The 27,835-nt window shown below is 35.8% G+C and overlaps 5 protein-coding genes and 1 long non-coding RNA gene across 9 annotated transcripts in view; 3 read left to right on the top strand and 3 right to left on the bottom strand.

Annotated features, from left to right (window-relative positions):
* Positions 1–3,597: 3,597 nt before the first annotated feature.
* tko (technical knockout) lies at positions 3,598–4,410 on the bottom strand. The gene is made up of 2 exons (XM_067778694.1): positions 4,177–4,410; positions 3,598–4,089 (listed from the first exon to the last, which is right to left on the bottom strand). Exons 1-2 carry the CDS (start codon positions 4,226–4,228, stop codon positions 3,689–3,691), a joined length of 453 nt encoding a protein of 150 aa, XP_067634795.1. The 5' UTR covers positions 4,229–4,410; the 3' UTR covers positions 3,598–3,688.
* A 2,959-nt stretch (positions 4,411–7,369) lies between these two features.
* Positions 7,370–8,652, bottom strand: LOC137249376 (uncharacterized). 2 transcript variants are annotated; one of them, XR_010952356.1, is made up of 2 exons: positions 7,726–8,652; positions 7,370–7,649 (listed from the first exon to the last, which is right to left on the bottom strand). It is a non-coding gene; the product is annotated as an uncharacterized lncRNA (long non-coding RNA). The 2 variants fall into 2 exon arrangements; XR_010952357.1 differs by having other exon boundaries at positions 7,742–8,652.
* On the top strand, positions 8,127–11,761 carry LOC137249372 (uncharacterized). Of its 2 annotated transcripts, XM_067780765.1 has the most exons (6): positions 8,145–8,347; positions 8,407–8,541; positions 8,599–8,740; positions 8,808–8,994; positions 10,063–10,557; positions 11,127–11,761. In XM_067780765.1, the coding sequence occupies exons 1-6, from the start codon at positions 8,288–8,290 to the stop codon at positions 11,260–11,262; spliced, it is 1,155 nt and encodes a 384-aa protein (XP_067636866.1). In that variant the 5' UTR covers positions 8,145–8,287; the 3' UTR covers positions 11,263–11,761. The 2 variants fall into 2 exon arrangements, with proteins under 2 accessions (XP_067636867.1, XP_067636866.1); XM_067780766.1 differs by lacking the exon at positions 8,407–8,541 and having other exon boundaries at positions 8,127–8,347.
* Positions 9,893–19,742, bottom strand: MED22 (Mediator complex subunit 22). 2 transcript variants are annotated; one of them, XR_010952355.1, is made up of 4 exons: positions 19,491–19,742; positions 11,601–11,702; positions 11,159–11,544; positions 9,893–10,547 (listed from the first exon to the last, which is right to left on the bottom strand). XR_010952355.1 is itself a non-coding variant. In XM_067780771.1 (3 exons), the coding sequence occupies exons 1-3, from the start codon at positions 19,603–19,605 to the stop codon at positions 11,327–11,329; spliced, it is 435 nt and encodes a 144-aa protein (XP_067636872.1). In that variant the 5' UTR covers positions 19,606–19,742; the 3' UTR covers positions 11,076–11,326. The 2 variants fall into 2 exon arrangements, 1 of the variants encoding a protein (XP_067636872.1); XM_067780771.1 differs by lacking the exon at positions 9,893–10,547 and having other exon boundaries at positions 11,076–11,544.
* Positions 14,396–27,835, top strand: part of Mybbp1A (MYB binding protein 1a) — a 168,411-nt gene continuing 154,971 nt past the window's right edge. The window contains exon 1 of the mRNA XM_067780762.1: positions 14,396–14,691. Coding sequence (XP_067636863.1) covers positions 14,568–14,691 — 124 coding nt within the window. The 5' untranslated portion in view covers positions 14,396–14,567. The remainder of the gene's footprint in view (positions 14,692–27,835) is intronic.
* On the top strand, positions 18,431–19,545 carry LOC137249374 (uncharacterized). The gene is made up of 2 exons (XM_067780770.1): positions 18,431–18,760; positions 18,852–19,545. The coding sequence occupies exon 2, from the start codon at positions 18,860–18,862 to the stop codon at positions 19,442–19,444; it is 585 nt and encodes a 194-aa protein (XP_067636871.1). The 5' UTR covers positions 18,431–18,760; positions 18,852–18,859; the 3' UTR covers positions 19,445–19,545.

The raw sequence follows: 27,835 nt of genomic DNA, 5'->3' as shown, positions 1-27,835 counted from the left end.
CCCTTTCCATCGCCCACGCATAGACTGTATCGTCCTTTTGCTGTACTATACCCAATAACAAATGTGGATTGCTTATTATGCACGCACAAAGGCATCAAATCAGTTGCCCCTTTTTACGCTTGTCATTGCGGCGAATGTGAGCAAAAGGTTAGGCAAACAATGCGAGACAATAGATGGACGTTAGTAAGCATCGGTCAATAATCTCTTGAAAAATGCATTTCATACGAATGTGCATCGTATATATGTATGTTTACACACTAGGGTTATCGGAAAAATATTGTATTGATTTTGATAGCTCCCAGATCGTTATAGGCCAAAACAAACTTGTATTTGGTTTGGCTAAAATATTCTTCCGGACATACATACATACAAATCGTAAAGGGAATCACATACAGTTTGAGGCTATGACTTAATCTCGAATAACTTCTAAACAAGTCAATTTAGCAAAAAATCTGTCGGTCTGTTTTAGTAGACCGTTCAATAAATATACATATGTAAACATGTACAGCTAGTGATTTGACTACTAAAGGTGAGAACTCTGGTGCACTTTTTATAAATACTTGAAAATTGACAATAAGTGTCCCTATTACGGTTTACAATTCAACTTAGTTGGGTTGTAATTAAAACAACTCAACTTTAAGACAACTCAACTCCTGTTTGGTATTACGAGTAACAACTTATTTCAGTTGAAGTGCTGGCAACCTAAAAAGTGACAAGTTTGACAAATAAATGAACAGCTGATCATTTTGTGGCGGAAATTCAAGCATTTGCAAAAGTAATTTTTTTATTAATATCAAAATGGATATCAGTTGAATAATATTAAATTTATTTTATAACGACGAAAGCGGAAAAAATTCTCATGATCACTCCATTCCCTTGGAACTACCACGCACAAAGTAAGAAAACGTTTAAGTGACAAATGATGAGCTTCTAATGAAGTTATTTTGCAGATTTGTAAGTTATTTTCGCTTAAGTAAGGAATAATATTGTTCGAGGGGGCTGTACCCCTATTTTAAAACTACATTCCTTGCTGACGGCAGTTATCTAAAATGCTGTGGAAATGATTTTAGTGTTGGACTGGATAACATCTACAGTAAATAAAGAGGTATTGAGAGATATTGAGGAGCATATTTGTGCGAAGTGGATAAAAACCCCAATGACTCCAGAGCAAAGAGCTACAAAAATCGCATTTTACTCTAAAACAGGATTCCCTGGAGTAGTGGGTAGTATCAATGGGACTAACGTTCGCATAATTTCACCTATTCTGGCTGCATCCGAATTGCGCCTTGCCTCGTTCAATGTAAACTTGTTTTTTCTATAAATGTGTACAAAATTGCTGATTATAAAGTTTGTTTAAATTAATTTTAAAAAGGTTAATTACTCGCTTTCCATTTTTTTTTTTTAATTTTTTTCCGGCAACATTTTACAAGAAAGTTTTTCAAAAAGTATCAAAGGTGATACCAGGCACGTTTCGACATCCGTTTTAAGAATCCGAAAGCGGAAATTAAAAATTTATTTCTATCGAAAATATTTACAAAAACCAATAAAATGGCCCCGAGAGGGTCCGAAATATAAGGCCCGATCCATAGGTTTTTTGCACAGATCACATTTCTGCCTTGGCGGGCTTCGGCCGCGATTTGTAAAAATAACCCTGGTCAAATACCTTTCTGCATTAAAGTGTACAAAAAATTTGCCAAAATACAACAACCACACGAAAATTTGGACCGAAATGATATGACAGAAATGAAATTTTTAATTTTTTCTTCGGATTCTAAAAACGGAGGTCGAAACGTGTCTTTTGATACCAACTTTAAAAATTTTTGTTAAAAATTAGGTGGTGAACCGTCTTGTAAAACTTTACCTTTTTTCCAAACAACTGCAAAATTGTATGAGACAACTGCTAGTAATCAGTTGTCAAATTTTGATGTCTTTGACAACTGACCAGCGCAAGGTTGTAAACGGTAATGCCACAAAAAGTTGTTAGACCAGGGGGCCTACTCTGTATTGCGATGCGAAAGCAAAAATACGCGAAATCGCAAAATCGGTACTATGTATCTTGACATTCGCATGCATATTTTGACTTTCGCATTCACAATTTGCCCATTCGCAATTTTTCTCCTTTTTCGCATTGCCGGCACTCTGTATTGCGAAAGCGAATGTCAAACAGCATTCATTTTCGCATTTTTCTTGCTACAAGTAATAGGCATTCGCATTGTACAAATATGTAAGTATTAATTGATGATTTTATAAATTGATATCTTTATATTCATTGTACATTCTTTTGAAAATATATAGGACAACTCAAAAAACAAAACAAACACAAAAGCAACAATTCGAACTCCTAGTGGACTTCATGGCAATACACCCAGATTTGGCCAAAGGGTTACTTAAAACACCCAACGCGAAAACAACGGCCAATAATTTGGAGTTGTCCCTTATAATCCTCCTATCAATTCTTTCTTCATTTAAATCGTCCCATAATGCTACAGAATCCATTTTTTAATTTGTTCAAGAAAAATTAATCGTTAGCCGAAATTGTAATCGCCTTGTTTGTTTTGTTCTCTTTCTTTGACTTTGGTCAGTGATGCATACTCAAGCAAAAAATTAGCGAAAAATAAAAAAGCGACACTGTTAGCAATGCGATAGCGCTACAGAGTTCCAATTACCTTTCGCATCGCAATTTATTTTCGCATCGCACTGCCTTTCGCATCGCAATACAGAGTAGGCCCCCAGACAACTTCAACCGACCCTGTTTTTGACAAGTTGAGTTGTAATCTGTAAAAGGGGCAAAGATTTGTATGAAAAGGGGAAAAATAGAAATATTTTTTGACCACCCTAATATATACATACATATGTATCTATATATTGGTAAATGCAGTTAATATAATAGATATGGAAAATATGGATTAACGTTTGATGCGAAATGGTCATAATGAATGTCAGCTGTACATACATACATATATGTTATAAGATAGGCAGGTGTGCTAATAAAAAAATAGCAAAGATTAATGTCAAATAGATTATTCAAGATATTGGAGAAGTGATTATCACGAAATTAGGGAGCCTATAATTGAATATTTCTAGTGCAATAGGACAATTTTTCTACGGCTCCAAAGGTATCACTCCTTTCCCCAATAAGAAAAGCAGAAGGTACATACAAACATATACTATAGATACATAGCATAGAAAGAGCATAAAACTATTAGTAATAATTTTGATAAATTTAGTGAAGCCTACAAAATACACCTCAATTATGTGATTTTTTACTCTTTCCCGCACTGCTATTGCAATGCACAATTTCCTTTTAGGCACCCTTCAAAAAATTGCTCCGTCATCCTTCTAATTGCTATATGCATTTATTCATCTATCCCCCCAACTGATTGGAGCGCATGCTCGGCACGCGCGGTAAACAAATCTCTGGGATATTGAAATCAATGCATATCAAACCTAAATATGTAGTTTCATATCCCTACGCACAAAACAATTAAATGATAAAAATGTGCATTGTAAAACGCCAAATCATCCAATGTGCATGCGCACCATGAAAAGGGTTAAATATGCACTCAAGCAGATATTTTTAAAATAAGTGTGCTTCCGTTTACTTTGTTAAAGGATACTTTATTTTAACATTTTTTTTTTACGTTTGCTTGTATTTATTTTCATATCATTTCAAAGATACTACTTTTCCTCATGCCTGCTTTTTAATAACATGTGGCAAATCGTACTTGCCGCGTACGCATTTAATTTTAACGCCAGGCACATCTTGTAAACGCCCCACACGGCATAGTACAATGTTATGCTCTTGTAAATTATGACCCTCACCGGGTATATACGCTACCATTTCCTTGCCGGTAGATAAACGTACAAGTACACATTTACGATTCGCTGAATTGGGTTTCTTTGGTTTTTTGATAAGCGTCTTAAGTACAACACCTTTAGCGAATGGTTTGCCATCGAGTGGCTTACGTGGTGGTCGCTTCTTGAAGTGTGGGCCTCTGCGATGCATTTGATTTAATGAAGAAGCCATGCGATATGCAGTTTCCAAAATGCTGCTACTTTGTACGGACTGTAACAAATTTCCAGTTAGTACTGTTGATAAAAAAGTTAAAAATTAGTCGTTGGTTACATGCTAACTGGCAGGTGTTGTTGGCTAGAGGCCATGTGTATTCTACAAACCTGTCTGCGTTAGCTGTTTCGTAACGTTGAACGTTTGTCGCAGGAAATTCATGGTGCCCGTTCTAAGGGTTAATATCACTAAGCGGTTTTAATATAATTTGCTGTATCCTTTATTTTTGTACGCTGCGTTTTACATTAATAAATTCTTTATTTTGTTTCTATTTTATGAAATATAAGAAAACAATTATCCTAGCAAAGTGTAGAATTCTTCTTCTTCGTAATGAGCCATTCTCAATTACATACGACAGCTGTTTTGTTTTTTTTTTGGACAGAAATTCCTCGTGTTCCAATGAAACACGAACCAGATACATCGGCGGCCACCGTGGTGTGATGGTAGCGTGCTCCGCCTACCACATCGGATGCCCTGGGTTCAAACCCCGGGCAAAGCAACATCTAAAATTTTAGAAATAAGGTTTTTCAATTAGAAGAAAATTTTTCTAAGCGGGGTCGCCCCTCGGCAGTGTTTGGCAAGTGCTCCGGGTGTATTTCTGCCATGAAAAGCTCTCAGTGAAAACTCATCTGCCTTGCAGATGCCGTTCGGAGTCGGCATAAAATCATGTAGGTCCCGTCCGGCCAATTTGTAGGGAAAATCAAGAGGAGCACGACGTAAATTGGAAGAGAAGCTCGGCCTTAGATCTCTTCGGAGGTTATCGCGCCTTATATTTATTTTTTTTTTTTAGATACGAATAGAGATTAAAGGGCCCATTACTGATCCTTAGCACCGATTATACTCCACATAGCGCATACACTCTGGCATCATAATCAATAAATATCAATTTGTATGACAAAATGTCAAAATGAAATGGAAACAAGCAAATGGCATCTCAAAATGTAAACGTCACTTAGAACTTACATAGAAAATCAAAATTCAACAGACTTCTAAGTCAATTTAAGTGTTGCTAAGTTTTGAGTAATCAGTAACATGCAATGTTCATTTAACAGAACTGTAAGTGACAGTTCTCAAGTCAAATCAAGTCTATGCTAAAGGCACCCTTACTGATACTTAAATAACTAGCTACATCCACAGGGTGTACCGAGAAGCGGAGACACAACCTTCTGATGGCCATAGGACATATAGCTAAATCAGTTGCGATGAATTGTGGTCACACATAGAATACATAGAATTAGTGTAGAGGGTGAAACAAAAACACATATTTCAGTTACATCTGAGTATAATGCGTATTGAAATTTAGTAGTACACATTTTATGCGCAGCAATTTCAGAGGTGTATTTAAAGTTTGACGCTTAGCAGTCCATATAAAGTTTAAGCGTATAGACATTTACGTGTAAAAAAACGGCTATTGATGCCGGTCTATTCGCAACGCAGATGGTATTTACATTGGCTCTACAAATACGTTCCTCAAACAGCTGGCTAGCCAAAAGTCAGATAAAGTGTAATATTTGGGACACAGATGGTGTGATTTGTAGTAATTTACATTGTGAATGATTATCATTCACAATGGCAATTTACGCGCCCGCTTATGCGGCAGTTATGCAGCAGTTACTCACGAACGTACGTACCAAAAACGTGTCAGCTGACACGACCTATCTTATGAGTGTGCAATGTAAACGAAAACTCACCGACGTGCAACGCCCGTACGTACGTAGCCCGGAACGTAGAAATCAAAACAATTTTGATTTTTTCCGTAAGAACGTGTCAGCTAATCGCTCTCTCACTAGACAGAGTTACCTAGTAAACTTTTGTGCGCTAATTTTTGACCGTTTGCACTTTTACGCAAAAACACCTAATTAAAGTTTGAATAGTTGTGAAAATAATTCGAAATAATTATGTAAAAGTGCTGATTATAAATATTTAATCTATTTATACTTATTTAAAATGTATTCCGGCCTTTTACAATGTCAAAAATTAAATTGGAAAAAGTTGATGTTTCCATAAGCATACATGCAAAATGGTCAATGGCAACAGTGCTTCTCTGTAAACAATACACACACAAATATGTTATGTACATGTACACAGACGTACACATTGATTCCTACGGGCTTGAGAGTTCGGTCAAACGTGCTTCGTAAGACAAACGTCCTTACGTACGGCACACGTCTGTGGGTAACTGCCGCATTATACGTTGTGCTTAGTGATGGACGATATGGCGATTTTGAGCTATCAGCGAAAATAGATATGGCTATTTTTGAATATCGGCTATTTTTTATAGCTATAGCGATCGATTTATTTCAACAAGCGATTCCATACAGAAGAGCGATTTTGAGCTATCAGTGAATATAGGTATGGCTATTTTTTACAGCTATGGCTATTTTTTACAGCTATGGCGATCGCTTTAATTTATCTTTATTAAGCGAATCTGCAATTATTTGTATACTTGTATAAAAAAAATTAATGTGTAACTCTTTTTACCAGAGTAGATTGAATGTTATACATTAATTTATACTGAATTAAATTTTATTAGAATATATGAACCAAAATTGGAATAAAAAGAAAAAAGTATGTACCTTTAATTGTAAACTAATGTAATGTGAAATTCTAATTTTCTGAGATGTTATGATGTATATTATTAACTGGCTGACGACAATATGTTCAGACTCGTATTACACTCAATGAGATGAAACTAGCTGAAATAAATGTATATGCATCTTTGTTTTATAATTTTGTTAATTGAAAATGCTTTGATTTTTAAATGTAAGATGAATCAACCCGAAATAAATCTGTATATGTAACACCATAAAAACATGATTTATTTACTATATTATACTACACCGATGTATTCAGAAATACTCCGTATGAATTTATTCTGAAAGTTGTATTTGGCTGCATAAATTTGTACAGTAAAGTGAATCAATTTTTAATTAAAAATACAGAGGAAAAATATAGCAAATTCTTCAAACTATTATAAAAATATTCTTTAGCAGAAAATTAGCCACCCACTGCAGTGCCCTAGAAATTAGCCGGAGAATTCAACCATATACAAACCATATGACAAATCTTGAATTGCATTCTCCCAAAAACCTTAAATTTTGAGTTAATCTGTTTACAATAAGACGAGTGATATATGTTTCTATAATTCTTTTATTTTACTATCAAAAACACAAATTTTATAAAACTGTTAACGGCTACTGCCTAGAAGTATGAACTTATGAATAACACAGGCAATAAATCTTAGGCCAAGTCTAAAGACCCATGTCTATTTGGCGTCACATAGTGTAATTAAAAACAAAAAAATTCAGTCATTCCATTTCTTTTATACATTTCATGAAATTAAAGTTTAAACTTATATTGCTTGTTTAATATTTTGACAAATATTAATTATTTTATTATAAATACTTAAATATAAAATCAAAATATAACGAATTTTATATTTTATGATTGGCGTTTAAAAAGATAAGGATTTTAGCCTTTTCATCATCTAAGCGCATTCTTCTCTCGCTTAAAATAAGGCCGGCTTGAGAAAAAAGTCTTTCACAGGGAACCGATGTTCCTAAACACCCCAACTTTTCGCGAGCTATAGGAGATAGATTGGGATACTTGTAATTGTTTTTCTGCCACCATAAAAAATGATCAACTTTTCGTGCAATTACAGTTTCTTCTATATACCTCTGCACTTCGATAATTGCTTTTGAATGAGTTGTGCCTTGCGGTCTCTTTGATCTTTGCGTTGATTATTTTTGAGTTCGATCTTTCGCTTGTCTGTAAAAATTACCCAAACCACGTGGCTGCTTTTCTAGCCGACTTCACAATGTCGTCGTTCTAGTTGTTGCACAAGTTTGCTTTGTTCCGTTCGCTGTTTCGGAAAGTAAAGCACACAGATGAGCAATGATGAACGATATCTCCCTATCGATGATTGCATCGCTGCTATTAGTATTAGAATTCCATGCTGAAGGAAAATCGCCAATCGCTATAATCGCTATTGGCGATATTCTGCCAGAGGTGATTGTCATTCAAAAGAATCGAATGAAGGAAAATAGCCAATCACTGATATATTTGGATTGCAATAGCTATAGCTATTAGCGATTTGTCAATAGCGGCGATGCAATCACCAATAGCGAAATATCGAGCCATCACTAGTTGTGCTTGAGGGGAGCTTCAAATAAAGCTAAATCAATAAAAAGAGAAATTTGGAACATATCGAGTGCTTGAAACATGAAATTCCTTGATTATGGAGAAGAGTTTCTATTCGACGATATGCCAAAGTTGTATAATGTAAGAACTTTATAAAATTCTTTGCTTATGGTTTAGTTAATGCAGTTTCACCAGTGCAGCCTACACAAAAAGTTTTTATTACACACTTGCAATGCTTGGATAGCCTACAGCTCCCAAAGAAAATACCAAAAATCTATACAACCAAAGCAATCGCCTGGCGACTCAAGTTGCTTTTCAACTGCAATAAAGAACAAGTGGGTCTATATTAACAAAATTTTCATTTGCCTTAACAATTTTTTCTATTTGAATAGCTACTAACCGATGCAAATTTCGTCTACTTGGACCCCACAAAAAATCCACACGCACTACGCCTTAACGATGAAAAGCGCATCAAAGTTTATATCTTTGAAGAAGCTTCAGCAGCTCGCAATATTATGGTGTTGTTGCAAAAAGGTTTCCTAACGTTATTTTAGCTTTTTAATTAAATAATATTAGCCTTGTTTTCTCAAAAAAAAAATAGATGGAAAAATCACACATTTCTATGCGGGCGCATGCGTCTTCATGCGCGAAATCATTTTAAATGACACTTTTGTTGCTTGCGTAGCCATGGGCGTTGAGAAGCTTTATATGGACTTGCGCCGTTCTAAGAGTCCATGCAATCCGAATGAATTAAATGATATTATTGACGAAATCGATCGCTTATTACAGTAAGTTTTTAAGGAAAAATTATTGATAGAAACAGTTTTTACATTCGGCTCAAACTTACGTGAAGAATCCGTACCGAATCCTAATAACCCAGCTTAAAATTTAGCGGTTCGCTGGAGAAGGCTTCTATAATGCCACGGGAACCTGGCTGTGTTGGAGCACTGCTCCTTGCCATCAATTTCAAACTCAAAAAAAAAAAAAAAAAAAAAAAAAAAATATATTATGTACATAATGAAATGCATCATGGTTATCAAGATTAGTTGGAAATCAGTTGGGGAGTTTTGTAGTTTCAACTCAGACTATTACGGGTAAGGTCATGTAGTATAATTTCACTTCGTAATTAACTTTTAAAAAAATAAAATGTAAGGCGCGATAACCTCCGAAGAGATCTATGGCCGAGCTTCTCTTCCAATTTGCGTCGTGCTCTTGATTTTCCCTACAAATTGGTCGGACGGGACCTACATTTTTTATGCCGACTCCGAACGGCATCTGCAAGGCAGATGACTTTTCACTGAGAGCTTTTCATGGTAGAAATACACCCGGAGCGCTTGCCAAACACTGCCGACAGCGACCCCGCTTAGAAAAATTTTCTTCTTATTGAAAAAACTTATTTCTAAAATTTTGATGTTGCTTTGCCCGGGGTACGAACCCAGGGCATATGGTGTGGCAGGCGGAGCACGCTACCATCACACCACGGTGGCCGCCAATTAACTTTTGCTTCCCGTTAAAAAAAATACGGTGCCATTGAACGGAATCGAATCTAAAACTGGTCACCTACGCTCCAATAACAACAACAAGCTTCAACCAGAAAAATGTAACCGGATGAGGGCACAATGTCGAAGCCAGTTTATCTTCAAAAATTTAGCAGGGATAACAGAAAATCGTTTTTTAAACTTATTTAAAAATTATTTATAGTTATGACCTTTATTTATTAAAATTGTCTCTTGACTAGAAGTTGCAGATGTTGAATTATTTTACATGAATGTCTGAGAATTATCTTATTCATAACCGCCTGGCTGTGTTAAACGTTTTGAGTAAATGAAAATTTAATTCTTCCATTTTCAATTTAGTAAAAACCAAAAACTTATAAAAATACAACTGATTGTGGAGTTGTTTGCCCATGAAGAACTAGTCGCCGAATTGGGTAATCGATTGCGTGGTTTGGTGCATTTAAATGATAAACTTCTTAGCTTCCATGGACACTTTTTGTGCTTGGAACATTTCCAAATGGATGTTGAGAAAGCGCGCATATTTATCGAACAGGAACCAAATACGGAGGAATATAAAAATCGGTTAGCACTTAATTCTCGTTGTCACGATTCACATGTTCTAATCACAATGAAGTTAACCAATGAAACAAGCATTAAAGATAAAACAAATAATTATTTTGAATTACACTATTCAACGCTGCCAAGCTCATTTAATTTAAAAGTACTCGCCTCGGTGGTATGCCCAAGTCATATATATGGCATAACTTATCGTAATAATATGATGCCGCCCAGTTTGCCTGAGTATTTGCGCCCATTTTGTAGCATACCGGGTAAAGTGCGTTTGCCTAAAAAGAGGTAAGTTGCAACTGAAATATCTTCAGCTTATATTCAATACGCTCTATCAGCAAAATCACAATTTTTTAGAGAAAAAATACCGCCTCGTAATAGTGGGTAAAGTGCTATAGTTATTATCGAAGGCGTGTTTGTTGGTTCTCAAAGCAAATATCATCAGAAAAGTTAACGGGTATTGCCCAATAAAAATCATTTTCGACATACATAGATAATTTTTATGTAGGCAAGTTTATGTCTACCTATCTCGACCGCTTCCATACCATACAACCCAACATTATATGAATATTTGTAGCTATAACACGCTATATATAAATATAACTATATAGAAAGATTTATGGAGGATTTCGCTTTTGTAAAATAATTTCATTGCTGATAGCGAAATTTTGAAATGGTATTAATCATTTGAGTCAGGTTTTAAAGCGAGCAATAATATCAATGTGAAATGTGAGTCAGAGATCAATTTACCAACAAAAACTTATTTTCGTTGAAACTTCTGATGGAAGGTATTGAATATTAGGCGGCTTTATAAAAAAAAAAAATAACTGCTGAATTAATCTATTTATTATTTGCAGCAAAACCAGACCAAGCTCCGGCAAACCATTACCAAAAGAAAAAATCAGTCCCAACAAAGATACGCCAGCACCATATTGCATACACAAAACGAACTTCGAATATGTGGACGACGAAGATTCGCAGAGTTCAGACTGACCGACAACTGTGAATTTTTAATATTTAGTTTTTTTGCAGCTGTTGTTTTAATTGTTATTTATTTTCATTTAAATATGCTAGTATAGTATTCTTCTTCGAGATCATACAAATCCATTGCCATTTCATCACGTAATTTCATTAATTTCTTATCACATTCCATTTGTTTTGAACGAAATAGTTGTGAGTTATTTGTAATTGCTTCATTGACTGAGTGGAAATCGTTTAGTATGAGATATTGTTTAATATCTGATACAAGCTTCATTAGTGATTCGCCAGCGCGCACTGGAAGAGAGAAAAATTGATTGTTGAGCTAACAAACTGAAACAAATTACAGTTACCTATATTTGCTGCACGCACTTGCATTTCATAAGTGTCTTGCTCGCATTGTGTTGTTTTCGAGATTTGTGAATCGCCTTCACCGCGCGCTAATTTAATAATTTCTAAAATGTATTCAGAAAAACATTGTTATCGTAAAATAAAGTAAAAAATATTATTTTTCCAGATACTAATAAGTAACATAATCACAAACACTATATGCATATAGAATAAACAATTCGAAACCGATCATGAATCGAGTTGCAGATTAATATACATATCTGTCATAGATAGATAGATAGATAATTAATTGAGGATCGCACTGTGACCATTGGTCTATTACGCCCTCAGCTGCTTCACAACATCTCATCCAAGCCGACATATCTGATGAACCCTAGCAGTTCACCTGGCTTGAGGGATTTTATGTGAGAATGATCTGGCCATGGTGAGCCCATAAACTTAGCCCTACGTCTTGAGATTGCATCACATTCCAGGAGGATATGGTCCGCCGTCTCCGCTGATCGATCACAAAATCGGCATGTGTTGTTCGATATTATACTCAGCTTTTGCATGTGGCTGTTCAGTCTACAGTGTCCTGTAAGAATAGCTGTAAGGATTCTTAGCTTATCTTTCGAGAGGCCTATTTATGCCCTGCATCAAATTATGCAGTAACCCCCTAACAGAAGCTTAGATTGTCTCAGGCCTGGCATATTACGCCATTGTTCTTCCCTCTTTTACCTTTCTTCTACTAATAGATGCCCCCTAATTTACTGCGGGCCTACTGCCAGGAATGGCTCAGGACCAATAGGTCGTATCGTTGCTGCCTCTCTGGCCAGGATGTCCGCCTGCTCATTACCCTCAACTCCCCTGTGGCCAGGAACACAAGCCAACAGTAGTTCGTTGTGTGCTCCTAGTTGATTCAGCTTTTCCACGCACTCAAGGACTAGTGCTGATTTTATTTCAAATGCCGAGATAGCCTTGACAAGATCAGCAACGTTTCGATCAATAGTTTTGCTTTGACAATCGTTTCTACTACAACGGGCGGTATGGCCTAGAAGGTTTAATGTGGTCATATTAGTCGTTCCCGAGATGGTCGGGCTAGCACCTTTATAGTGCTTTGTTAACGGAACGTACCGGATCTGTATCCAGCAAAGGACCATCAACATCGATAACACACCCCAAAACATTCGGGGAGTGTCTTTATCATTAATACAACAACAACAGCTGTGTGAGCTGGAAGCATGATCGACAAATGCTGGGATTTAGCGCAGAACATCCAAAGATGTATGAATGTCCTGAACAATATTTTCACCATACCAAAAAGAAACTAAACATTTTTTTGGCAAGCGTAAAAAGGGACAACTGATTTGATGCCTTTGTGCATACATAAGAAGCAATGTGCATTTGATATTAGGTAGAGTACAGCAGAAGGATGATGTAATATGCGCGTGAGCGATGTGTGCATGTTTCCTGTAAAATGAAATAAATTAAACTTTAAATTTTAAGCCGTGCTGTATACAATTTTGCTCAATTTCCGTTAGTGTTACTGTACTACTTCCGTTTCAATTTTTTTTTTTTTTTCTGATATGGCTAGGTTTAACTGATATGTTTATTATCGATTTTTAGGAGAAATCGATTATTGTGCCTGACAGATTGTTTAGAATTGTACTGATGTCAATCCTTCCCCGGAATTTGTTGAGCACTGAAATCAACGGACTTCTTATTGTAGAGACGAAGATACTTCCCGAAAGATTTCGGGAGTACTATCTATGTTGATGGTCCTTTACAGGACATTGATGTGGTACGTACCAGAAACTAGCGTTAGACCTTTTAGGTCAATCTAATTCTCCTTCCGTGAGGTCGGGGTCGCCAGAGCTTCGCCTGCTAAGCATGTGCGTGATACATTAATATTTGTAACAAGATTCGCCTCGCACCCGCACTTAGCCACTTTACACAATTGTAATTTTTTTTAATAAGTGACGTAGCAGTATAGAATAGGTAACAAAGATTTCTCATAAAATTGTAAAACTCATAATTCGCTTACAGCAGCATTGATGAAGGTGGTATCTTTCTTATCGATAGTTCGCTTCTTTTAACTTTCTTAAATGTATCGATTAATAAAAGTAGTTAACGGTACTTAACAGCACTAATGCGGCAGTTACCCACCGACGTGTGCCGTACGTACGGACGTTTGTCGTACGAAGCACGTTTGACCGAACTCTCAAGCCCGTAGAAATCAATGTGTGCGTCTGTGTACATGTACATAACATATTTGTGTGTGTATTGTTTACAGATAAGCACTGTTGCCATTGACCATTTTGCATGTATGCTTATGGAAACATCAACTTTTTCCAATTTAATTTTTGATATTGTAAAAGGCCGGAATACATATTAAATAAGTATAAATAGATTACATATTTATAATCAGCACTTTTACATAATTATTTCGAATTATTTTCACAATTTTTCAAACTTTAATTAGGTGTTTTTGCATAAAACTGCAACCGGTCAAAAATTAGCGCACAAAAGTTTACTAGGCAACTCTGTCTAGTGAGAGAGCGATCAGCTGACACGTTCATACGGAAAAAATCAAAATTGTTTTGATTTCTACGTTCCGGGCTACGTATGTACGGGCGTTGCACGTCGGTGAGTTTTCGTTTACATTGCACACTCATAAGATAGGTCGTGTCAGCTGACACGTTTTTTCTACGTACGTTCGTGGGTAACTGCCGCATTAATGCCGGAACTAGTTTTAAATACGTTGAAGTGAAGTGTTAAAGATAAAGTTCAAAGGCAAATTTAAAAAAGTGAAAAATAGGTATAATTCGCCTGCAAATAATATTAATTAAGTTAATTAGTGAAATATAAAACGTCGTTGTTATGATGGTCGCTTTTGTGGGCTGAAAATTTTGTTCCATTGGTGTAATTCAGAAAGAAAATTATGGTGTGGTGATGCTACTGATAGTTACAAAAAAAAAAAAAAAAACAACATGACGCGTGTGTACAAATCGTTCGATTGTGCGGGAAAAAGTTATTTGCACGATAAACAGAATTTCAAGAAAAGGGCGAAGCAATTGAAGACAATAATAAATCATGAATACATCAATATTGCAGGTATGTTTACTCAGATAATTGTAACAACGAGCTCCCAACTAGAAAGTACTGGCATAAAGCAGTAATTTAAAACGACATTCGGGGTTCGATTTTATAAAACTAAAAAACAAGTTGAAATTTTTTGGTTTTCATATCATTCTGACCAAACAATTTTTTTTTGCTGTTGAAGCAGTATTTCATCCATTTAATAGGCACTTCTATTCAGTAAAATGGAAGTTCTAAACAGGGAATATGCAAACTAGCCTATTTAGATCTAAATACTGCCGTATAGCACTAACAAAGGCAGACTTCCAGATCATGCCAACCCAGTACCCCAGCGGGTTAGGGGGTCAGAATATACCCGCGGTAGGTATGCCTGTCGTAAGAGGACTAAAATACCAGATTCAAGGGGCTGTGTAGCGCAACCCTTCAGGTTGCCAGCGCAATATATAGCTTCTCCAAACCCAATTGCCAACCTCACCTATCCGCGGCGAATCCTGTTTCACTAACGGACGAGGCTCTGGCGACCCCAAGCTCCCCATGGAACTTGAGGGTGGGGAGGGAGGGGATGGCCTGAAGGTTTAATGTGGCCACATAAATCGTTCCCGAGATGGTTGGGCTAGCACCTTAATGGTGCTGTGGTACCGGAGCGTACCGGATCTGTATCCGGCAAGGGACCATCACATCGATAACACTCCCCAAAGCCTTCGGGGAGCAACCTTATCGCTACAACAACAACATACCAACCCAGTGTTGGTGCTAGTTGCGGTATAGAGAAATGAAGGCATTGTACGCATGTTAATAAAGCTCGAAGGCAACACACATATATATGCATGAACGGCGATGCGCTTATATAATCCAGTGATGCGTTTTAGTATGTTAGGTTAGATAGTATGTGCTTCGGCAACTTTTTTTTATGCGTACGAAGGCTTTGAAGTCTTAGCGCTACATAATAAAAGCTGCATTTGTATCGATGCTGCCTCTTCTGCACTAAATTGGTAGTGATCTACAATTGGTCCACAGTTTTTTTTTTTTTTAATATGTACATATATTGGAATCATATGATTTAATATCATTCGGTAGTGCATTCAAAAATTAATAAACACTGCGCGATTAACCTCGGAAGAGATTTTAGACCGAGCTTCTCTTCAAATTGGCGTCGTGCTTCTTTCAAATTTTTCCTACAAATTGACGGACGGGACCACACGTTTTAAGCCGACCCCGAACGGCATCTGCAAAGCAGATGAATTTTCACTGAGAGGCTTTTCATGCCAGAAATACACTCGGAGTGTTTGGCAAATAACTGCCGTACGGCGACCCCACTTAGAAAAACTCGTTTCTAATTGAAAACACTTTTCTAAATTTTCGATGTTGCTTTATGTTGTTTTATAGGCAGGTTGTTATATAATGCTACGCCAATTAAGAGCGGAAAGCATATTTTCGATCGGTGTATCATGAACTTCATAGCTCGGTTCTGCTGCTTTTAAAGCTTGTAGATTTGACTATCACGCAAAATTAAAAATATAGTCGGGCAATAAATAAAATGAGGTACTTCTATAGATCTATAAACAATGACATTATACCTTTTATTTGAATATTTGCAAGTTCGTTGTGTAAAACATTACTCTTTCGCTATTTTTCCCATCGTATAACCAACATGCTCATTGAGATTCAATTTATCATCTATTTTTATTCGCAAGTATTTGATAGTGCTGACTTTTTCAATTAACTCGTGGTTCATATTTAAAATTTGCACTTCACTATTCTGAAAATTTCGTGTGGATATAGCTATAAACATTGTTTTATCGACTTTCAATTTGAGCCTGTTCACGCATTACCAGCCGTATAACAAGGGCTTGTTCTTACTGTAGCAATAAAGAAGGTTTGGGGAGTATTATGTTGTTGTTGTTGTTGTTGTAGCGATAAGGTTGCTCTACGAAGGCTTTGGGGAGTGTTATCGATGTGATGGTCCTTTGCCGGATACAAATCCGATACGCTCTGGTACCATAGCACCATTAAAGTGCTAGCACGACCATCTCGGGAACGATTTATGTGGCCACATTAAACCTTCAGGCCATTCCCTCCCTCCGTTGTTGTTGTTGTTGTTGTTGTAGCGATAAGGTTGCTCCCCGAAGGCTTTGGGGAGTGTTATCGATGTGATGGTCATTTGCCGGATACAGATCCGGTACGCTCCGGTACCACAGCACCATTAAGGTGCTGGCCCGACCATCTCGGGAACGATTTATGTGGCCACATTAAACCTTCAGGCCATCCCCTCCCTCCCCAACCCCAAGTTCCATAAGGAGCTTAGGGTCGCCAGAGCCTCGTCTGTTAGTGAAACAGGATTCGCCGCGGATAGGTGAGATTGACAATTGGGTTTGGAGAAGCTATATGTTGCGCTGGCAACCTGCAGGGTTGCGCTACACAGCCCCTTGAATCTGGTATTTTAGTCGCCTCTTACGACAGGCATACCTACCGCGGGTATATTCTGACCCCCCCCTAACCCGCTGGGGGAATTCCCTCCCTCCCTTCCCCCCCAGTTCCATGAGGAGCTTGGGCCTCGTCTGTTAGTGAAACAGGATTCGCCGCGGATAGGTGAGGTTGACAATTGGGCTTGGAGAAGCTATATATTGCGCTGGCAACCTCAAAGGTTGCGCTACACAGCCCCTTGAATCTGGTATTTTAGTCGCCTCTTACGACAGGTATACACACCGCGGGTATATTCTGATCCCCTAACCCGATGTTGATGGTCCTTTGCCGGATATAGATCCGGTACGTTCCTTTAACAAGCACCATTAAGATATAAGCCCGACCATCTCGGGAACGATTGAATATGATCGCACTGAACCTTCTACGTGATGACTATAGAGGGCTGAGTTCTTGTGATATTCGCAACGCGCTGCAATGGGCTTTATTATGGTCCAGAATATTAAGGTGAATTGATGTACAAACGAAAAAAAGTACAAGAAGTGATGAACGTTTTAGAGCTGATCGTAGCTACTGTTAAGAAGAGACATGGGGACGATTTTACTGACTAATACGTGAAGCAGCACATCCGATTTATTTTGATTGCACTTTTTTGCCTTGTTGCAATTATGAAATACGCAGACATATTTTTATATGATTGGTCATATTTGTATGCATAAATTTCAGGGCCGGATGAATGATGTAGAGGTTAAGGCCTTGCTGGATCGGGCGCCCGTTTTGAGAAAATAATCTCAATACCCAATGCTGAGTGTTTGCTTTTGTTTATTATTAGTAATGACCTTAGTACATAAAACATTGCACCTACATTCACGATCATTACATAACACAATTGTATTGCATAAGAAGGCAGAGTAGAAGAGAAGTTGTATCGAACTTAAAAACAGGGTTAGTAGATCAAGAACCATCACTGCTGTTGTTGTATTAACTATAAAGACACTCCCCGAAGGTTTTGGGGAGTGTTATTGATGTTGATAGTCCTTTGTCTGATACAGATCCTGTACGTTCCGGTTACAAAGCCCCATGAAGGTATCAGCCCGAGAACGACTAATATGACCACATTAAACCACTTCCCTTAAACAATTGCAGCCTACATGAAAGCCTTGCAGAGTAGATAAAAAAGAAAAACAGAACTTACGATACCAGCCCGACATCGTCGTTAGTTAAGACACTGGGATGGAAGAATAAGTACCCGTACAAAGCTCGAGTGGAGGTGTTCAAAATTGTCGGGCTAATGCTTCACATTCAAAATAACTGACCAATATACATCCACGAACTCTCATACCTGCAATCAGTTACAATTATAGTTGAATACAATATTAGGTATGCATAAATATAAGGGATGTCATCTTTAAGCTCCGAGAAAATCCGAGGAACATAAGAAATATTTAAGCTGCCCTGATATATGTACCTATTTATATACTCTTCATTCCGCTAATCATTATTGACTTATTGTGACGGCTGTAATAACATCAGTTAATGAAAATAGTGGTTGTTTTTGTTGTTTTTGCTGTAGGTGGTTGGTAATACGCTATGGCACATCAACCAGTTGCTAGTTGGACAAATTACTGACAATACAACCAATTGCGCTTCGAAAGAAACACTTGTAAGCCAAATATAGATAATCAATGTCGCAAAGTTGCTGAGCGCATAATTAAGTATATAAGTATTTTTTGTTAATATTTTTTTCACACAAGCCCATGAAATGGGCGGCCGTCTTTCCCAATTATTTGAACGTTGGTTTCCTAAAGCCGAACCAGATTTACGAGTTGGAATGTTAGGTCTCGACAATGCCGGCAAAACAACCATACTGTATCAATTCAAACTGGAACGCTATGAAGATACACTGCCTACCGTTGGCTTCAATGTCGAGAATGTACGCTGTGGCAAACTGTTGTTAAATATATGGGATGTTAGTGGTGCTCAACCACGTACACGCACACTTTGGCAACATTACAATCAAAATATACGTGCCATTATTTTTGTTATCGATGCAACTGATGTAAGGCGCTTACCACGCGCCAAGGATGAACTGCATTGGCTGTGGTGTCGTCCAGAATTAGCAACGGCCGTATATCTTATATTTGCTAATAAGCAGGATTTACCGGGAGCACTGGGTGCTGAGCAATTGGTTCCATTACTACATTTGCAGGCGTTAAGCAAGCCATGGGCTATACAGGAATGCTGCGCGATCAATGGTATGGGTCTTGCTGAGGGTTTACAGCAATTACAACAAATGCTAACTTGTAGTCGTGGAAAACGTTTTAGTGTCACATGTACAATCAAATAATATTGCTTTTTTGTTGTGACAAATATATATCCAAATATTTATATACCTTCGAAATTCTCCAACATGCTTCGGACATCTTCTTTCAAGCGTGTGTTGTATGATTTGAGTAATGCCTCCTTCGACTGAGGCAATGCACGTGCTGCTCCTGCGCTGCTGCTCATTTTCAATAAGTATTTTTTTTGGTTGTTTCTTGAAGTGAAATCGATCTATTTTAAATAAAATTTCTTTTTTTTTTTGTAAACTAAGCAAATTAGAAATTGTCAATAAATGTCCTTGAGGAATACGAAATCAAAACAAAACCTTTTGACATTTTGGAGGCCTCATGCATTGGCTTGCCACACTACTGGAATTTAGTTTCATGTCGCCGTTGTGTTTGATTTATAGCTCTTTTTTAAAAGCGACGTAAATGCAGCTTTAATATTTGTGCAGAAGTTCTATGTGCAGCTTTGATGGTGATACTCTTTTGAGTAATAATTAACACTTCCAAAAATGTCGGAAGAGATGTCAAAATATGCGAACTTACCTCGGTAACAATAATCCAAAGGCAGCAAAGAAAAATGGGTAATAGTCTAGAACAATGGTCGACTGCTAATACGCATCCAAAAATTTCGGGAGAGTTGCCAAACAACGTGTCGACATCAGTATACATAATCCGAAAGTGGAAGATACAAATTTTAATTCGTTCAAAAGATATTTAAGAAAAAGACCCCGGTCTCTCCGAAACCATGGGTAGGATCCAACGTAATTTTGCGCATAACACCTTTCTGCGTTTGCGGAATTCGGTCGCGCGTATTAAAAAATACCCTGGCCGGTCAACCAATGGGGTGGCATCAAAATTAAATCCGTACACGAAAGTTTTTTCAGTGCACAACCACATGAAAATTTGCCATCTTCAACTGATATTTGCAGAACAGAGATACAATTTCAATTCCAATTTTGACGCAGAGCAGACAACACATAGTCACGGAGCAAAATTTTTATAAGCAGCAAATCAGCATCAACATAACGGATTAAAAAGGAAAAAAAAATGTAATATAAAAATTTTCTTTCTCTAGTGAAGCGGCTAATTTTTGTTATAAAGTTAACTTTAGTTGTTTTAAAAGTGAGTGTAGGTGTTAAAAAGTAAGGTTTGTATGCCTTGTCTAACTGGTGAGTTTTTTTTTTTTATTTTTTTTTTTGTTTCATGATTTTAACATACTTATAGTTAAATTGGTGTAATGGAGGACACTTCGGTGTCTGATGAGTTAGGTGGGCTTTTTTCTGGGTCTAATCCTTCCGTAAGACGGTTTGGGGAGGGGGGAGGACTCAGAGAAGGGTGCGTAGTGGGATAAAAAGGCAAAATAGGCAAAAAAGTGATAAAAATTTGGACAGTGAGATCGACAGTGACACAGATAATGGTAGTGGTAAAAGACTTATTAAAAAAAAACTAGGACAGAGCATATTAAAATACCGTTTCAAGGTATAATTGTACCGAAAGGTGTACATAAAACTCAGCAAAATCAAATTATAGAGAATAAAAATGTGGGCAAAAACATGGATAGTGGTATAGATAATAACAACAAAAATACTAAAGATGATTAGAATAAAGATGTTGTGGAAAATGTAAGTGTAACAGAGGGTACTGTACCGAATGTACAGCTAGCCGTAACTGTTGAAGATTCTAATATGCCAAATATAGGGATGAATGATAATGAAATAAATACAGTTGTGCAGTCAGATACAGTTATGTATAAGGAAAATCATAAATGGGAGTTTTGGGTACTTTTTGATACTTCTAAAAGTTCTTGGTTCAATAATGAAACGGTAAAAAATGGTCTTTATTTTTATCAAAATATTTTACATTTTAATATAATAGGTATTAAAGACATAATTGCAGTAGGACGTTTTTTATATAAAGCTTCTTTCAGCTCATATCAGAGAGCTAATCAATGCTTAGATAATAAAGACCTGAAAGAAAAGGAAATTCGAGTTTTTATACCAAAAAATATGTTACAAACTGTGGGAGTAGTTACTCAAATTCCATTGGAATTTACGAATACTAGCCGTGTTTTTTAACACGCGCGTATACGTTTCGTTTGCGCGTGTTAAAAAACGCCTATCTTCGCTTAGATAATGCTTAGGAGACCCATCTAGCGGCTGTGGTAAAACAACTAGCTACAGCAACAGGGTGTACCGAAAAGCGGAGACGCAACGCTCTGATGGCCATAGGGTATAACATATAGCTGAATCAGTTGCGATGAATTGTGGACACACATATAATACATAGAATTAGTGTACAGGGTGAAACAAAGACACATATTTCAGTTACATCTGAGTATAATGCGTATTGAAATTTAGTAGGACAAAATTTATGCGCAGCAATTTCAGAGGTGTATTTATAGTTTGTCTCTTAGCAGTCAATATAAAGTTTAAGCGTAAACGGATATACGCGTGTTAAAAAACACGGCTACTGATATCATGGAAAATACTGAATCAGAAGTTAAAGTTATGGAAATTTCTAGAATTACAATATATATATATATTTCTAGAATTACAGTATAATTACAAATTAATTGGTAATTATACCACAAAAAAGTTTTGCATATCGTTAATTAAAATCGGCCACAATGTGTATAAATGAAATGCTTCGTTTCATTGCGGACAAAAAACAGAATAAAGAAAAAGTAATTATATGCTTTATTGAGATATTTGATGCATATAAATGTGTAAATCTTAACAAACTGCATTCTATTTTACTGAATAGTAATATCGATTTAAAAATATGTAATTGGATGACAATTATGCATCTATGTTTGGTGAACTTTATGCCATTAGGCAAGCGATTATAATTTCAATTAAATATCATTTTAAAAAAAAGTATGTATATTTTGTGATAGTTTACAAGCCATACAAGCTCTGAACTGTAATGTAACCACCAATTTTTTTTTAATTACTGAAATCAATAATATCATTAGTAATTCAAATGTTGATGACATTGTAATTATTTGGGTACCTAGCCATGTGGATATAAATTTTAATGAAAAAGCTGATTTGGCAGATAAAACTGCTGTAACAACTGGTACTACTCTGAATACTGATCTTACACCCAATAAAGCACTCATTAGAATAAGCAAAGCTCTCTGGTATGAGCTGAAAGAGGAAAATTTATGTACATTTAAAGATTGGGAAGTTGATATAAAAAATTGTGTATCTATTAAGAAAGAAATCCATGGTTCAAATCTAAAAAAATTAATTTTAATATGTAGGACACTTAACTATTAAACATACTATTAGTTGGACGTACATATAGAAGAGACTATCTTATCAAAATTAAAGCAAATATTTCTGATCAATGTAGTGTATGTAATACTATAGAAATTGCTGAACATCTTGTTTTTCATTGCACCAAGTTTGATAGAGTAAGAAACAAATATAACATTTTCAATAAATTTAATACATTAAGTGAATTATTTTATATGAAGAATGTGGATAATTACAATGTTTTGTTATCCTTTTTTTACATGAGACAAAGTTAGACAAGGTTCTATAGTTGTTGTTTTATGCTGAAATGTATACAAGAAGATTACTAAAGGAAAGATAAGTAAGAAGATATATAAATAATTGGTTTTTTGCTTTGCTTGTAAGCATTTTGCTTTGTTTGAAGTTGTTTTTATTTTTTGTATGTGTTACTTTTATTTTGCTGCATATGTTAAATATGTATTAAACTTTAAACTAATAACTAAATGTTTAAAAAAAAACGTATAACCAAAAAGTCAATAAGTAATTTAAAAAAAAAAAAAATTTGGAAAAGAATGAAAAATTTACATATAAAAAAAAAAATATATATATAACTAGTATATATTAAAGTAAAAAGGTATACTAAGATATTAAATTTCAAAAGAAAAAAAAAATGAAAAAAAAGAACAATTTACAGTTTAAAAAATATATATAATTATTATATATTAAGCATTAAAAAAAAATAATAATAATAAATTAAAAAAAATATATATATACATATTTATAATTAATATATATTCATCTTAGGTTTGATATACAAGGTTATTTTATGTAAAGTATGTATCTGAGAATTTTTTTTGTGTTCTTTTATTGAAGTATATTAATTTTATGTGCATGCCGCTCACTCTTGATACCATCAATCAACTTTCTTATGTGGATATGACATGCTCGCTATGCAACTTTTAAAAATCAATTCAGTTTTCTATATTTTAAATATTTTGAGCTCATGTGAAGAAGTTCAAGACGCATTATATACATAAATTGTCAGTTTTCGAGCAAAACTGGATTTACTAAAAGGAAAATATTAAAGGAAACTTTGTGCGACGGGTATATACATTGCGGCATGTGTTAGCTGCTTAGGCACTTCTGAATGTTGCATGTATAATACCCTTTTACGTTTGTTAACCTGGCGATTTAAGAGGCTATTTAAAAGTCCTCTTGCCATTTATTGGAATTGGAACATTCAATTCCCAAAACTGGAAAAAAAAGAGATACAATTTTCCGCTTTCAGATTACTGTTTTCAGAGTCAATACGCGTCTTTTGACTCCTCTCCTCATATTTTTGGGCGCCTATAAGCAGTTAATCCCCGTTCTAGACTTTTACCAAAAAATGTCCACTCTGTCAAGAGATATTAGCAGGGTATGTTGAAAGATTTCATGTGGTTGTTGTAATTTTGATGACTTTCTTGTACAAAAAAAACAAGACGTGTGTAAAAGGGTTTTTTTCGCGGATATAATTTTATGCTCCATACCGGCGCTGGAGCCACCTAGAATAATTTTTTATGAGCGGCGACTTTAGCAAGAAAATGAAATTAATTGATTTTAAATTTTATGCATTTATGATTGAGCACAATAAAAAAAATCCCATAAATTTGTTGTTGTGTACTGATTTTCAATTGAAAATTGTATCATAAAATTTAATAATGCTAACACCCTATTATGGCGATATCAAAACCATTATTTACTATATAGTTTGGCAGTTTAAATTGAGGTTATGTTGCGAATAGAGTGGAAGGCAGTGAAATAGGCAGTCGAATGACATATAATGAAGGAATGGTGTTCGGAGTTTTTTCAAAGTTAAAAAAAGATGATAAAAGCTTTAATATAAATAAAAATATTGTTTTAAGAACAACAAAAACGCCTTATATATTCTATATACATAAATTCGAAAGGATTATATCACTTTAAAATTTGAGCTAAATAATCTAAGGTTTTTTTGAAACTGAGTCGAGAACTGTGCGTGTGAATGTGCGAATTTTCACCGATCAGCTGTTAGTTGCGCCACTTGGTAAGATTTACAATGGCCACTAAAGCGTTTGTATACATCTGACTTAAGATCGCCAATGCAGGAGGAAGGATCCCACTCACTATTTCGGAGCACAAATCAAACACAGAAGCATTGTAAATTTTACCAAGTAGCGCAACTAACAGCTGATCGGTGAAAATTCGCACATTCACACGCACAGTTCTCGACTCAGTTCCAAAAAAAAACTTTAGATTATTTAATTCAAATTTTAAAGTGAGATACTCCTTATAAATTTATGTATACAGAATATATATGACGTTTTTGTTGTTATTAAAACAATAGTTTTATTTATATTATAGCTGTTATCATTTTTTTTTTTAACTTTGAAAGAACTCCGAACACCATTCCTTCATTATATGACATTCGACTGCCTAGTCCACTGCCTTCCACTCTATTCGCAACATAACCTCTACTTAAGCTGCCAAACTATATAGTAAACAATGCACAGAAGATTGCGCATTCACTAATTAAAAATTGCTTCCTTCTGCGCATCTACCTCATACTTGACTGCTTGAGCGCATGAAAGAAAGAGAGAGAAAACACGAGCTAAAGGAAAATGACGTAAAAATTGCCCATAAAAAACAGCTGATATTTTGTTTACATGCGCAAGACACAATCTTGTGCGTGTGATTTGTGATTTCGGAGCGATATTTGCCGTCATCCAGCGAGTTTTACAGCTCCGGCTCACGCTCAATTCTCACGGGAATGTTCTGGATCATTGAGAGACTTGAAAAACATATGTCGTATTATTTTCGCACACGTGAAATGTGAAAGGCAGATGTCGCCGCTGTTTTTCATTTAACTCATACGGCGAAAGGCTAAGCAGCGACATCTATTTTTGAAAAAGTAGGTTTATTAAAGGCAGCGTTGCCAAACTAAAGACAAGTAATTAACATATTATCTGGCTCACAAATTGAACCAGACTTCTATCTGGATTTATCTGGCTCAAATCGTTGTTGTTGCATTTACATGCAAAATTATTTATCTGGCTCAGGCTCTTTGCCACCGGATGATAGCTATTACTTGCATTTGAGGTAAGATGAGTGAGGCCTCATTATATACATAGCGCCGAATTAAAAAAAAAAGGACGTGTGGCACTCGGGGACTGCCGCGGTAAAGCTATTGCATATTATCAACTTATGCAATTCTAATATTTATGCAACATTTTGTTTTCTTTGATATTAATTCAAGTTTTGTCTTTGATATTAATTCAAGTTAACCTTTTTAAGCGTGGTGACCGATAAGAAAACAAATTTTTTACTTTTATTGAATAAATGAGAAGTTAACATTTAACTTTCACTTTAACTTTAACTTTATTTTTAACTTTAACTTTCACTTTAACTTTAACTTTAACTTTATTTTTAACTTCAACTTTAACATTCACTTTAACTTTAACTTAAACTTTAACTTTAAATTTAACTTTAACCTTAACTTTATTTTTAACTTTAACTTTATTTTTAACTTTAACTTCCCTGCAAAAATTGTTGGATTACGTGTTCCATTTTCTTAATGTTGGAGTACTCTAACAATACTCCTTTGCAATGCGTTTGCGGACCACCATCAGCCGATCATTGCTCGTATTTTAACGACCGTAATCACGACACGATGACGATCGAACAGAGTTGCCAAAAGTAAAATATTGCATACAAATAACTGATAATAAAATTTTACTATGGCAACTCTGATAAAATGCAACCGCGCACTGGTTTTATGTATACATACTATAGTATAGAGAAATATTAGTTTCTTTATTCGTGCAAATGCTAAATAACATAAGAATATTCGTAGTAAAAAATATAAAAGTTGTATTTCCTCTCTTCATTTACTTTCATTTTAAATTAAATTCACTCCGATAATTCTTTCCAACACAATTCCTCTTTAGTACTTTGGCATATGATCCTCTGTGGGTGCTCCATGGAGTACTACAGTGAAAGTACTCTCACGTATGTACTCTATGGAATACTCACAAACAAAGCGAGAGTGGGATCACCTACTCCTCTCATAGGACATCGCATTGTTAATTGGAGGACATTTTTTGTATGAATACAGATTAGTTTTGGAACACTCCTATACTCTCAAAGGAGTATTCCTTACATTATTTATGAAGTACTCGCGTTTTTGAAGGGTTTAACTTTCGCTTTAACTTTAACATTCACTTTAACTTTAACTTCAACTTTAATTTTAACTTTAACCTTAACTTTAACTTTAACTTTAACTTTAACTTTAACTTTAACTTCAACTTTAACTTTAACCTTAACTTTAACTTTCACTTTAACTTTAACTTTATTTTTAACTTTATTTTTCACTTTAACTTTAACTTTAACTTTATGATCCGGGGTGGGCGTGAGCTTAGCACCTGCTAACAAGCCAACCTAATATAAACGGACGCAAGTAATTTTCTGTCAAAAATGCCTCATGCACATACAACTTGTATGAGAGCAACTCAAATTGAATTTACTGCGTGAAAACCTAACTCGATTTCCAATTTTTGTTCTGCGTGACATTTAGATTTGACGTTTGCACACATGCTTTACATTGTCGCAACGCATGCTTATTTGGGTTCGGGCAAAAAACGCCCGTTGCGTGCGCTAAAAAATCGCAGTGCGGTTTTATTAGGTTGGTTTGTAAGCGACCATATCATGGCGGAACGATACAAGGTGGCAGCATGGTCCAGCTGATTATAAACTTTTTTATTTGACTTGATACATCAACTTCCGGTGCAGTACGATTTTAACATTTGTCCATCGAATTTACAAAAACAAAGTACATGGAATTTGTATTTATGTTTGTAGGTATGTCACCTTGTATCGTTCCGCCATGGACCATATAGCTGGAGTCATTGGTGCCGTTTGTCGTATTGCTGTAGTCGTATCCCTAACGTAATCAGCTGTTTATCGTTACGACGGTAAACCAAAACCCAATTGGTTGGCTACGATACGGTTACGACCTTAGCGGCACCAATAATCGATTGCATTGATTCTCATAAGATTGGTCGAATCAGCTGTTATAAGGTTACCGATACGGTTACCGATAAAGCACCAATGTCTCCAGCTTATATAAGCGATAGCACAATGGATACTTCGTGAAAA

This window comes from Eurosta solidaginis, chromosome 4 (assembly GCF_040869045.1).
Source record: "Eurosta solidaginis isolate ZX-2024a chromosome 4, ASM4086904v1, whole genome shotgun sequence".
Classification (NCBI taxonomy): Eukaryota; Metazoa; Arthropoda; class Insecta; order Diptera; family Tephritidae; genus Eurosta; species Eurosta solidaginis.
The sequence above is the reverse complement of the archived record's forward strand: the minus strand, read 5'-3'. Positions and strand labels throughout refer to the sequence as shown.

Bases quoted from the DNA above. Each gene is read 5' to 3' on its own strand.
- tko (XM_067778694.1), bottom strand. From the start codon at position 4,228: ATGAATTTCCTGCGACAAACGTTCAACGTTACGAAACAGCTAACGCAG. The intron at 4,090-4,176 runs GTTTGTAGAATA...TTTTATCAACAG, and splicing joins GAAACAGCTAACGCAGACAG to TACTAACTGGAAATTTGTTA.
- LOC137249372 (XM_067780765.1), top strand. From the start codon at position 8,288: ATGAAATTCCTTGATTATGGAGAAGAGTTTCTATTCGACGATATGCCA. The intron at 8,995-10,062 runs GTAAGTTTTTAA...TTTTCAATTTAG, and splicing joins GAAATCGATCGCTTATTACA to TAAAAACCAAAAACTTATAA. The intron at 10,558-11,126 runs GTAAGTTGCAAC...TATTATTTGCAG, and splicing joins GTGCGTTTGCCTAAAAAGAG to CAAAACCAGACCAAGCTCCG.
- LOC137249374 (XM_067780770.1), top strand. From the start codon at position 18,860: ATGGGCGGCCGTCTTTCCCAATTATTTGAACGTTGGTTTCCTAAAGCC.
- MED22 (XM_067780771.1), bottom strand. From the start codon at position 19,605: ATGAGCAGCAGCGCAGGAGCAGCACGTGCATTGCCTCAGTCGAAGGAG. The intron at 11,703-19,490 runs GTATATAAATAT...AATACATTTTAG, and splicing joins CATGTTGGAGAATTTCGAAG to AAATTATTAAATTAGCGCGC. The intron at 11,545-11,600 runs GTAACTGTAATT...TCTCTCTTCCAG, and splicing joins AGTGCGTGCAGCAAATATAG to TGCGCGCTGGCGAATCACTA.